Source organism: Jaculus jaculus, chromosome 13 (genome assembly GCF_020740685.1).
Source record: "Jaculus jaculus isolate mJacJac1 chromosome 13, mJacJac1.mat.Y.cur, whole genome shotgun sequence".
Taxonomy (NCBI): domain Eukaryota; kingdom Metazoa; phylum Chordata; class Mammalia; order Rodentia; family Dipodidae; genus Jaculus; species Jaculus jaculus.
In genome coordinates, this window is record NC_059114.1 from 73,254,271 (window position 1) to 73,266,334 (window position 12,064).

At 44.1% G+C, this 12,064-nt stretch overlaps 1 protein-coding gene across 1 annotated transcript in view; it reads left to right on the forward strand.

Moving 5' to 3' along the window:
* Positions 1-12,064, forward strand: part of Adamts12 (ADAM metallopeptidase with thrombospondin type 1 motif 12) — a 293,075-nt gene that overhangs the window by 223,317 nt on the left and 57,694 nt on the right. Inside the window, exon 17 of the mRNA XM_045132353.1 lies at positions 1,461-1,587. Coding sequence (XP_044988288.1) covers positions 1,461-1,587 — 127 coding nt within the window. The remainder of the gene's footprint in view (positions 1-1,460; positions 1,588-12,064) is intronic.

Here is a 12,064-nt window from a genome sequence, read left to right on the forward strand (position 1 = left end):
TGTTCGTGTGTATGCAGGCACACATGTGGTGTGGGAGTGCTCATGTGCTGTGTGTAGGGGTCAAAGATAACATGGGATGCCATCCTGAGGAACATAGTCCAATTTTTTATGGAGCTAGCCTCTCTCCCTAGCTTGGACCTTGCCTCACAAGGACTCTGTCTCTGCCTCCCAGTACTGGGATTCTGAGCACCCATGTCCACACCCAGCTTTCTTTAACATGAGTTCTGAGAGTCAAATTCATGTCAGCATGCTTTTAAGGAAAGCGCTTAACTAACTCAGTTATCTCCCCTGAACCCATTCTCATTTTCTTGCAAAGTCAAGTTATATATAAAAGGAGAAATATAGCCAGGACCCAAGACCCTTGGATTTGTTTTATTGTAATTTATGTACTTAATCCTTTATTTAGCAGAAATGAACCAGGAATGAATTACACACTGCATTTTATCAAACAAACATGAAAACTTCAGGATTACGGAAGGAGTATTTAGCTAGACATGGACTTACCTTAACATCCAAGATAATATAAGTGGGTGGCACTCCTTCACTGGAAGATTCGGAATATTAGAAGACCCTCGACATTGAAAATTAGAAAATAAAAAGTATAATCAGTCACATTGCTTAAGCAACTTTCAGGTCAGATTTAGTGATGTCACATTTCAGCATATATTGATTGTACAAACTAATGTGCTCTTCTGGACATTTCCATCCATCCATCCAATGCCATTGGTTCTTTCCCTTTCTGAATCTACTTAACTTCACAGTGTCTCGGTTTCTTCGTCTCTTCTGTTAGGTAATAATCACGATTGTGTGAACATCATTGGGTTGTTGTGAGATCTTGGTTATTATGCATCATAATAGATGATATGTAATACACTATTTAGATCAGGTATTAATGCATACACAGAACACTTATAACAGCACCTTAGACAATTGACTAGCCTATAAACTAGCATGCCATGGCTGCTTCTCTCACATTATAGAGCTGGTCTTGGAAAATAATACCATTTATCATCCCTGTTTTTAATAATCCTTAACACCCAAACATCATAACATTATTTGGAATTTCATTCCCACCTTTCAGAGTTTACTAACCCCAGCTGGTCCTAACTCCTCTCTTCTCTCATTAAGTTGATGTAGCAATTGCCTGCTAACTGTTGGGGATGACACCACTTTCCCTATTTAAATGTCGCTTTGTTTCCTGCTTGGTGCATGCAAGTTCCCAGCGAGACTGTCATCTACATTCTAGGCTATGTAATCTACCTGTAGTAAACAAGGTCTCTTCCTCTCATCACCAGCTGAAGCATGAGGGGAGATAACACAGTCTGCTTTAAAGGCAATTAACTTTTGGGAAACTTTCCCATAAGCTACAATTATGTTCAGTTGGCATGCGCGGGGTCTCAGCTGACAATGAACATTCAGGCTCAAGTTCAACACACGTGGCTCTTTCTATTCAACCCCAGGTATCCGCCGCCAGACTGCCCACTGTGTGAAGAAGGGTCGTGGGATAATGAAAGCAACATTTTGCAACCCAGAAACACAGCCCAGTGGCAGACAGAAGAAATGCTACGAAAAGGATTGCCCACCCAGGTAACCTTGATACCATGAGGCTGAAGTTCTTCTGTCTGTGTCTGCCTGCCCAGACAGTGGATTTAGCAGTAATCCAACACTTGGTGGTAAATCAAGGCTACAGGCTGTGTTACTAGAATAAATACAGGGAGGTTTGAGAAGTTGCTGGGGCCATGCTGCCTGTGGCCTTTGGCAAGCAGTGAGGATACTTTCTTCCCAGAAAGCAGCATTTTTTACAAAATAAGTGCATCATATGTACTGATTTGCTAAGATTAAGTCCCAAACTGTGGGTAACATCCTCTTGGGAAATGGTCCCAAGAGGACATTACCGTTGCAGCTATAGCTTTCAAGTATGTTGTCACCTTGAGGTCGCTGTGTTCCCTCATACTTCAGGCTGCCTGGAAGTGGAGATGACCGAGGCACTATGGATGCTGGGCTGAGTGACTGTGGTGAGGGTTACCCTGTAATTCTGCACTGCTTAGCAGGATCTCTGGCCTGTGTGGCATTAGGTACTAGAAGCAAGCCCTCCTTCCCAATCCAGATCACCCTTGGGTAGGAATTTCTGTTAATGAGATAATAATCTGCTAGCCATATTGATTCAAGATACTGGGATCCTCCAAGGTCACTGTGTTATTATAGAGAAGAGGAGGGAGGAAGAGAGGGAGGGAATAGGAGAAACAAAATGAGAAGGAAGAGGAAGAAGACAGGCTATCGGGCTATACTCTGAGGGCTTAAAGTAAGCATGGCAGTGTGGAGGGTTGAAAATGCTCACAAGACACTCAGCGCCTAATATATAAAGCCAATAATTGGGAAAACCAAACAAACATATGATTAAAGGTTTTTAAAGGAAGAGATCATCCTAGTTATCCTGATAGGCCCCAAATGCCAGCACACATGGGATTATGTGACATAAGCAAAGGGAAATTCAAAATGCACACAGAGGAAAATGTAATATAAGGAGAGGATGGAGAGAGATTTGAATACACTAGGGATGGAAATTGGAGGTATGTACCCACACACCAAGCTATCAAAGCGGCTGTCAGAAACTGAAGCATCAAAGAAGACAAATTTCCCCCTGTATCTCCTCAGGGGACGCAGTCTGATGTGTACTGATTTTGAACATCTGGCCCTCTGTAGAAACATGAGACCACATTGTTATTGCTTTAAGCCGTGAAGTTTGTTTATAACAGCCGCTCCATGGCACTAAGGCCACTCGATGCTGATGTTTAAAGCAGAACAGGGCTGGAGAGATGGGCTAGTGGTTAAGGTGCTTGCCTGCAAAACCTAAGGACCCATATTCCATCTCTCTCCAGATCCCACATAAGCCAGATGCACAAAGGTGACACAAAATACAAGGTCACACATATGCCCTAGGTGGCACAAGCATGTGGAGTTCAATTTCAGTGGCTGAGGCTCTGGCATGCCAATTCTCTCTCTCTCTCTCTCTCCCCTTCTCTCTGTCTCTAATAAATAAATAATAATAAAATCTTTTCTTTAAAAGAAAAAAAGCAGAACAAAGAGATCTTTCCACCAAGGCAGAGACTATAAAGCCATTTCCTTAGTAGTCATGGCCAAGGATTATTTGTAATGGCACAATGTGTCCTCCCTTAATAGCTTTCAGGCTTTTATGACTCAATGTGAGAATCCTACACATTGGAAAGATAGGGCAGGACTGGGCTAGGCCAGAGCTCTCCACAGGGCCCTGTCCCCCAGCCATTTTCCACAGAATCCCCTTGTGGTTTTGTGGCTGATTGGCATCTCTGCATCCCACAGCGAATGATCTTCTTTTCTCCTGCAATGCTAATTCTTAAAAAAAAATTTTTTTCATTTATTTATTTATTTATCTGAGAGTGACAGACACGGAGAGAAAGACAGGTAGAGGGAGAGAGAGAGAATGGGCGCGCCAGGGCTTCCAGCCTCTGCAAATGAACTCCAGACGCGTGCGCCCCCTTGTGCATCTGGCTAACGTGGGACCTGGGGAACCGAGCCTCGAACCGGGGTCCTTAGGCTTCACAGGCAAGCGCTTAACCGCTAAGCCATCTCTCCAGCCCAGTGCAATGCTAATTCTTACGTTGAGCTCATGGATACAGCTTGTTGACCCACAGAAAAGCTTTGAAACCAACATCTGACTTATATAGCCTCCTCTCACGCAGCTGGTAATGACGCCTGGGCAGTTGAAATGTAAGATGTGATGGAGCCGCGTGGAAGCCAGGTACCAGGCGGCCGCTGTACACTCCCAGCCAATGAGAACATGACGTCATTGCCAGGTCCTCTCACACCAGTGACAGCTGCTTCTGCCATCCACATTGCCACACTTCAGGGAGGAAAAGGGAACGACACGTTTTGCCCAGATTCTGCTGTTGGGTTGGAAACATAATTTCCTCCAATTGTTTCCAGACACATTGAAGATTTTACTTGAGGAGGAAGAGCAGAGCACAAGCAGTTGACAAGCCTTTTAAGAATACTGCCACTTGGTAGCACTTTTGCTCTGATTCAAGCTACATTTTCCTTTCTTGACATCTATTTCCTAAGGTCCTAGTTTTCTCAAAACTTCTCTTGTACATGCTAGGGCCCTGGCTTGTAGTCACTAACAATCAACAAAATGACCAGGTCAAGCCTGAGTTGACTGAAATCCAATTCCAGCTATTGACATGCCCTTTAGGAAGAGATATTAATATTCTCAACATATCTCTCCACTAAGCTGTGAAGTGTTTACCCTCGCTCTATTGCTTATACCCAAGGTGATGCACAGAGATATGTGCGCATGTGCACACATTTAGTTTAAAATCTGTATTTAGGTGATTACTTGACTGCAGCTAGGTTATATAATTGAATTTTTTTTTTTTTTTTTTTTGGTTTTTTGAAGAAGGGTCTCACTCTGGCTCAGGCTGACCTGGAATTCACTATGGAGTCTCAGGGTGGCCTTGAACTCACAGCAATCTTCCTACCTCTGCTTCCCAGGTGCTAGGATTAAAGGCATATGCCACTACACCTGGCAATTTTTATTTTATTTTATTTTAATTTAATTTATTTATTAAAGAGAAAGAAAGGCATAGAGACGGAAAGAGAGAGTGAGAGAGAATGGGTGCACCAGGGCCTCCATCCACTGCAAATGAACTCCAGACACATGTGCCACCTTGTGCATCTGGCTTACGTGGGTACTGGGGAATTGAACCAAGGTCCTTTGGCTTTGCAGGCAAGCGCCTTAACTGCTAAGCCATCTATCCAGCCCTTGAAATTTAATTTTAAAAATTCTTTGTTTTCATTCTTTGTGCATATCCCAGGATCCATATTTGTTTCTTTAATTCACAGGGGACTAAACCCAGGACTAACACTTTTGTAAAAATAATAATTAAAAGCATATGGGGCTGGAGACATGGCTTAGTAGTTAAGGCACTTACCTGTGAAACCTAAGGACCCAGATTCAATTCCCCAGTACCCACATATTCCTGTTGCACAAGGCGATGCATGCATCTGGAGTTTGTTTGCAATGGCTAGAGGCCCTGGTGCACCCATTCCCTCTCTCTCTCTCAAATGAACAAATTTTTTTTTTTAAGTCACATATGTTCCGGAGGCACACAGCTGTAATTCCAGCACTTAGGTGGCAGAGGCAGGAGGATAACCAACGGGCCTAAGGTCAGTCTAGCAAAATTCCATCTCGAGAAGACAAAATAAAAGGACAAAGAGCAAGGACAAAGTAAAAATGCATGAGCAACCAGGAAAGACGGGTTCGAAACACTAAGTTGTATGTAAACTCACCAAGGGATTAGAGGGGCACTTCTCAAAGAAATGAAATCACTTTGCTTTTAAAAAAAATACACAAGAAACGAAGATTGCTCTGTCATGAGTATTTGTTTGTGCGGCGCTTAGCCGAACCTTGGGTTCCTCTGGATGTGAGTCTCAATCTGTCACCCTCTGTCACCTAATTTCTGAGATGTCCAAACAGCCCGTGTTCATCATTCAGGGCCGTCATTTCTCCTTCCAAAAGGTTTCATCTTTTGTATGGGTCAGTTGTTTACCACCAGTGGTAATAGCTTGGTTTTCATCCAATCTTGACATTCTCTTCCCTAGAGGAGTACATGAGATGTATATATTTTTAAAAAGGTATTTGATGAAAATCCTTTCATTATCTAACGCTGAGAAGTGCGTCTGAGTTAGCGATGGCTTTCGGCGTCAAAGCCTTGCATTCAGCGTAGAGTAGCCTGTCAAGAGAGACATTCTTCGGATTATGTGACTCTAGGATGAGGTCATTTGCATTTCCTCTCACCACCGACTTCTCTCTGACCTTTCCACGAGACTACAGCTATAATAGAGCCCAGCAGAGCCAAACGCTCAGTAAACATCTCTGGCAGCTGATGGAGGCTTCGGTGCAAGATAGAATGACATATGATTTCAATCAAGGTCTCCCCACCTCCGTACATTTGAGGTCTGGCTGGATTATTCACTGTTGTAGAGGACCATCTTGTGCATTGTAAAAAATTTTGGGAGCACCCCTGGTCTCACCTGTGTATGAGTAATGAGGGTTAGAGAGAGGGAAATGACCTGGGTTATCGCGACCAGAGCTACACCAGTAAGCACTGCCATGGAAATAGGTAGAAACTAACTACAGGTGAGACAGGCCCTATGGTTAGAGCTCATCCCTCCCAAACTAACTCAGGTTGAGAACTTCACTCTCTTCCAAAACTACTAAGGCCTCTTCAAGGCATGCTCTCTGCCACCCTCCCTTACAACACACACACACACACACACACACACACATTCTTCTCTATAATATCTAAGTAATTCTAAAACTACAGAGTCTGGAGGAAAAAAAAAAAAAGAGCCAGTTAAGTCCATTTATTTGGCACCAAGAACATTACTGGTTTCAAATCCTGGCCTCCAATAAAAGCCATCAGGCAGCTCTTGCAAAGCACTCATGCCTTGGCCCTAACCATTCCCCCCCACGCCCCCCACACCCCCAGTCTCTCAAGAGAATCTGAGTCTTCAATCAGACACAGACAGTAATAACATTTTATTTACTAGAGAAAGAGAGGACAGGCCCGCCTGGGCCTCTTGCCACTGCAAACGAATTCCAAATGCCTGCGCCACTTTGTGCATCTGGTTTTACATGGGTAATGGGAAATCAAAGGCAGGCTTTCAGACTTTACAGGCAAGCACCTTTAACTGCTGAGCCATCTCCCTAGTCCTGGTCATTAATCACATTTTAAAGCTTCCCAAACGTTGATGCAGTAAAAATCCATGATATGGCCCCAGTCCTTTGGAGTTTTCCCTACATACCTGGCAAGAAATCAACTAATGTTTAGTAATTAAAGAACAATGCATGCAATGCATGATCAGTTGCCTAATTTTGTTAGGATTTATGAATGAAATCATTTATTCAGTGATATTTGTCAAAGTGAAGTACCAAAACTTTTATTGAAGACCGTCATGGTAGGTGAGAGGTTTACTACAGTAAAAATTCATGGTGGAAAAAGAATATTACCTCAATTTCAAGTGCAGCGTGTGTAAGTGGATTTTGCACCCGAGAAACAGGGTGAGAGTCAGGATGGGAAACATCAGAATTGAGGGGAATCTGAGGCTAAACTGGCATGACAGAATTCCTTCTCCAGGTAAGTCAGGACAATCAGACAGCTCCTGGGGGGAATAAAGAGCCCTGCCATTAACAAGGATGACCAGTGACCAGCCTTGGCATCCCCATCAAGCTAAGTGAGCAGAGTTCTCTGTTAAAACCGGACGTGGGCCAGGCGTGGTGGTGCATGCCTTTAATCCCAGCACTCAGGAGGCAGAGGTAGGAGGATTGCCATGAGTTCAAGGCCACCCTGAGACTCCATAGTGAATTCCAGGTCAGCCTGGGCTACAGTGAGACCCTACCTCAAAAAAAAAAGAACTGGACATGGGAGTTATTCCCCTGTTGCAGTCAGGTTCGCATTGCTGGTAGTAATCACCCGACCAAGAGCAGCGTGTGGGAAAAAGAGGTTTATTTTGGCTCACAGGCTTGAGGAGAAGCTCCATGATGACAAGGAAAATGATGGTATGAGCAGAGGGTGGACATCACCCCCTGGCCAACATAAGGTGGACAATAGCAACAAGACAGTGTGCCAAACACTGACATTGGAAACTGGCTATAACACTCTAAGCCGGCCCCCAACAATACACTCCCTCCAGGAGGCTTTAATTCTTAAATCTCCATCAGCTGGGAACCTAGCATTCAGAACACCTAAGTTTACAGGGGACACCTGAATCAAACCACCACACTCCCCTGTTGCTATTGTCCACCTTATGTTGACCAGGGGGTGATGTCCACCCTCTGCTCATGCCATCATTTTCCCCTGCCATCATGGAGCTTCCCCTCGAGCCTGTAAGCCAAAATGAACCTCTTTTTTTCCCCACAAGCTGCTCTTGGTCGGGTGATTACTACCATTAACGCGATCCTGACTGCAACAATCCCCACCTGTCTTTTCATGGGAAGGAGCTCTTCATACTATCTCCTAGTCCCTTCTCTGGAACTAATAACGTGTCCCTTAAAAAAAATAATCTCGAGGGCTGGAGAGATGGCTTAGTGGTTAAGCGCTTGCCTGTGAAGCCTAAGGACCCCGTTTTGAGGCTCAATTCCCCAGAACCCATGTTAGCCAGATGCACAAGGGGGCACACGCATCTGGAGTCCGTTTGCAGTGGCTGGAGGCCCTGGCGTGCCCATTCTTTCTCTATATATCTGCCTCTTTCTCTCTCTGCCTGTCGCTCTCAAATAAATAAATGAAAATAAACGAAAAAAATTTTTTTAATCTTGATTTTACAAGGCAATGCATTGATAGTGCCTAAGACTGACTTAAGTTTAGTTAAGCAGAATAGGCCACTATCAGTCCCATGTTTTTTTGGTAAGGGGCCATCAAAGGCACAGTCAAAAGCACTTAGATCAGGTAGTAGTTGGTTCTATGTTGATCAAACCAAAAGGTTGTCTATTTGATGAGAATGAATGTTTGGACTAGTATTTTGTCTCTCTGAAATCTTTGCACCGTCCTTTCCACCAATCAATCTGAGCTCTGTAGCAGTCTTCTGTTATGAATCTTCGACAGATGTCACATTTCTCACTAATCTATCCTGTAACTAATCTCTTACAAGGAATGGACTCATGACTGACACCAAAAACAAAAGGGGGGGGGGGACAAAAGGTAGCAGCTTGACAGTGGTTCCCCAGACTTCAGCATAGAAGATTTTAGCAAGAGAAACTAAAAGGAAGTGGTTTTCACACTAAACAAGTGACAAAAATGTCCAAATCTGGTTTGTGCTGCTGTAACAGAATACCATACACTGGATCATTTATGAAGAACAGAAATTCATTCCTTAGAATTTTAGGGGCTGGGAGTCCAAGACCAAGGCACCAGCACCAGGTCTGGTGAGGCCCGCCTTGCCTGCATGCGCTCACGACACAAGGTGAAAGGGCACGAGAGGTCAAAGGTCAGACATGGTGTCCAAGCAGAATAGTGGAGAGCTGGCATTCAAGTTCAGCTCTGCTCAGTGGCGCTTCCCTGAGGGCAACGCCCTGTGACCTAAACACCTCCCATTAGGCTCTTCCTCTCAGCGCTGTTAGTTACCCAGAGATTAAGTTACTATCATGTGAATTTTAGGAAGCACTTGTTTTTTTGCAATTCCTTAAAATTTTTTAATTGGAAACTTAAAATGTGCACATGATATACTTTGGTCATGTTGCCATCAGCACATTTTGACCACAGCACAAGGACATGTGTTCCATTCCCAGGATTGTGGAGGAAACTGTAGGAAGAGAAAATAAGGCTTATTATCACTTGGGATAATGTAGCTGAAAACTCTGTAGCAAAATTAGATAAAGTGGGCTTCCAGTGAGCTCAGATTATGGTCTTTCCAGAATGACATTTTGTGTGTTCAGTGCACCTCTTCTCCCTTGGAACTGTCAGAGGCCAGGCAAAGCAACTAGATTAATTCAGTCGGCATTGATCTGGTTTCATCTCACACTGTTAAGAGTTAACTTAAAAATTTTTTTAAATTTTTTTTATTTTTTTATTTCTTTTGAGAGTGACAGACAGAGAGAGAATGGGTACATTAGGGCCTCCAGTCACTGCAAACAAACTCCAGACGCATGCGTCCCCTTGTGCATCTGGCTTACATGGGTACTGGAGAGCCTTGAACCAGGATCCTTAGGCTTCACAGGCAAGTGCTTAACTGCTATGCCATCTCTCCAGCCCAAAGGTTAAATTTTTTTTTTGATCAGTACAAGACAACCAGGATTAAACACCAAAAAATAAATAAATGATCTTAATGACTTAATACCTGAACAATATAACAGAATTGAAGATGAGCTTTCTTCTGAAAAAATTATAATTTGAGATTAAAAGTGTGAGAAGTAAAAGAATTTCTACCCAAGTAATTACAATATTTAGTAAACAAAAGTTAGTATAACAAAGCTTGGTCTTCTTTTATAAAATATTTTATTTATTTATTTATTTACTTATTTTACAGAGAAAGAAGGAGAGAGAGAGAATGGGCATGCCAGGGCCTCCAGCCACTGCAAACAAACTCCAGATGTAAGCGCCTCCTTGTACATCTGGCTAACGTGGGTCCTGGGGAATAGAACCTGGGTCCTTTGGCTTTGCAGGCAAATACCTTAACCGCTAAGCCATCCCTTCAGCCCAAAGCTCTGTCTTCTTTAGACACATATTATCTCAAGGTCAGGAGACTTTCTTAAAGTTAGGAATGGACTTCCCATGGTGTGCTCTTTTCCCATGAGAATCAGAAATATCACACTTTATTATTACCAGATGGAGGGATGAAGAAACAGCCTGCCCACAAAGCAATAGAGAAATGAACACTGATTGGGAGAAGACAGTGGTTCTGTTTTCTGTGTTGGGGAAGGTTTGCACAGCGATAGAGAAGACACGAGAACTTTCCCAGGAGGCCTCCGTGCCATGTCTGGAGCACTTGGTGTAGCCAGTAGCCCCATGCTGGGATGCTAATTGTGAACAACTGTGTGGCCACAGTGTACACGCTTGCTCATCCAAGGAGAGCCCAGAATGGTAACTTAGTCAGCAGTTACAACCATCCGAGTTCTTGAGAACAGGTGACAATGAAGAAGTTTTAAGTTCTTTTTGGACTCCTTTTTAGAGCACAAGAATGAGTAATGAACAAACAGATGGAAGGAGATATAATGGGGTGAAACTATAAGCAATGTACCAGATTTTATTATCAACTAATTAAGCAACAAGCAGTATGCCTGTACCCACCACCCACTGGGATAGAAAAACACTCTATTTAGGAGTCAGGAGACCTGGAGAGTAATTGGACTCTGACTCAACGCTCACAGTTAAAACGCCAGGAAGCCTGAGTAGCTAGCTGCCCCTGGTAGATGGTGCTTTACGGACCCAACACTGCGATGTGTACCTCAACTACCCAAAATGCAAATTTAGGGAGACTTTGCCATCTAGATGTTAGGTTACATTAAACGCCTGACTAGAATGTCCTTGGACAAGTTGTAAAAAGTTTGTAGCATCTTGAAGGATTGTAAGGAAAATTGGTATAACTTATCTCTGAGGATCCATTATCCAAGGGTTCCATTTCAGCTTACCACCCACATGATGGAATGGAGTTCCAGCCACCCTGTGGAGGCTGTAGTGGTGGCTTTCATGGACATTGGGTGGGCAGTCTCAGGAGAAGGGTGCTCAACAAGACTCGGGAGGGAGGGCAGGTCAAAGCCTTCTATTCAGGACTCCCTTCCTTTCCCTGAGAAGCCCACACAGGCTTATTTAGTTATCAAACATAGACCCTCCTCTGGAGACAGAAGCACTGGAGAAAGCGGGGAGCCCTGAAGAGACCCTGCACTTGAACATGAACTTGCTGGGCTGAAAAGATCGCTCCCTCCATGGCTAAATGTGCTTCCTGTGAAAGCGTGGGGGCCTAAAAGGGCCCCGAGACTGTTCAAGTTCAAGTCTCCAGACCCCACGTGACCCAGCAGCGTGTGGCCTTGCGTGCTTGTAACTGTAATCCCACAGGGGGAGCAGAGAGCCAAGAATCAATGAGCCCTCAAGCTGGGCAATCAGTAAAGAGATTATAGCTCAAGACAAGAACGAACACATACACACACCTCTCATGGGAGGGAAAAAGGAAGGAAGGGAGAAAAGAAGGAGAAAATCACCTGCTGATTGTGACCCTGTGGGGACAACAAAATGTCATCACAGCATTGCCACCTCCACCTTTATCTCTCTCTTCACCAAAGCATGTCTGCTACTGACCAGATTAAAGAGGGAAAAAAAGCAAAAATCCAGGACTGGAAAGGCAGCCCAGCTATGAACAGTGTCAAGTGTCAGCGGGTGCAGAGGTTGGGGGCAGCGGGGGCTTCTGACCCAGCTGCCCTTATAACTGGTGCCCTGCGGAAGAAGTTGGAGTATCAAGCGTGGAGACAGTAGCCAAGGGGAAGTTGACAGGGGACTTCCAAAGCTGGCACTGGCTGTTTGAGCCACACCTCTTAATG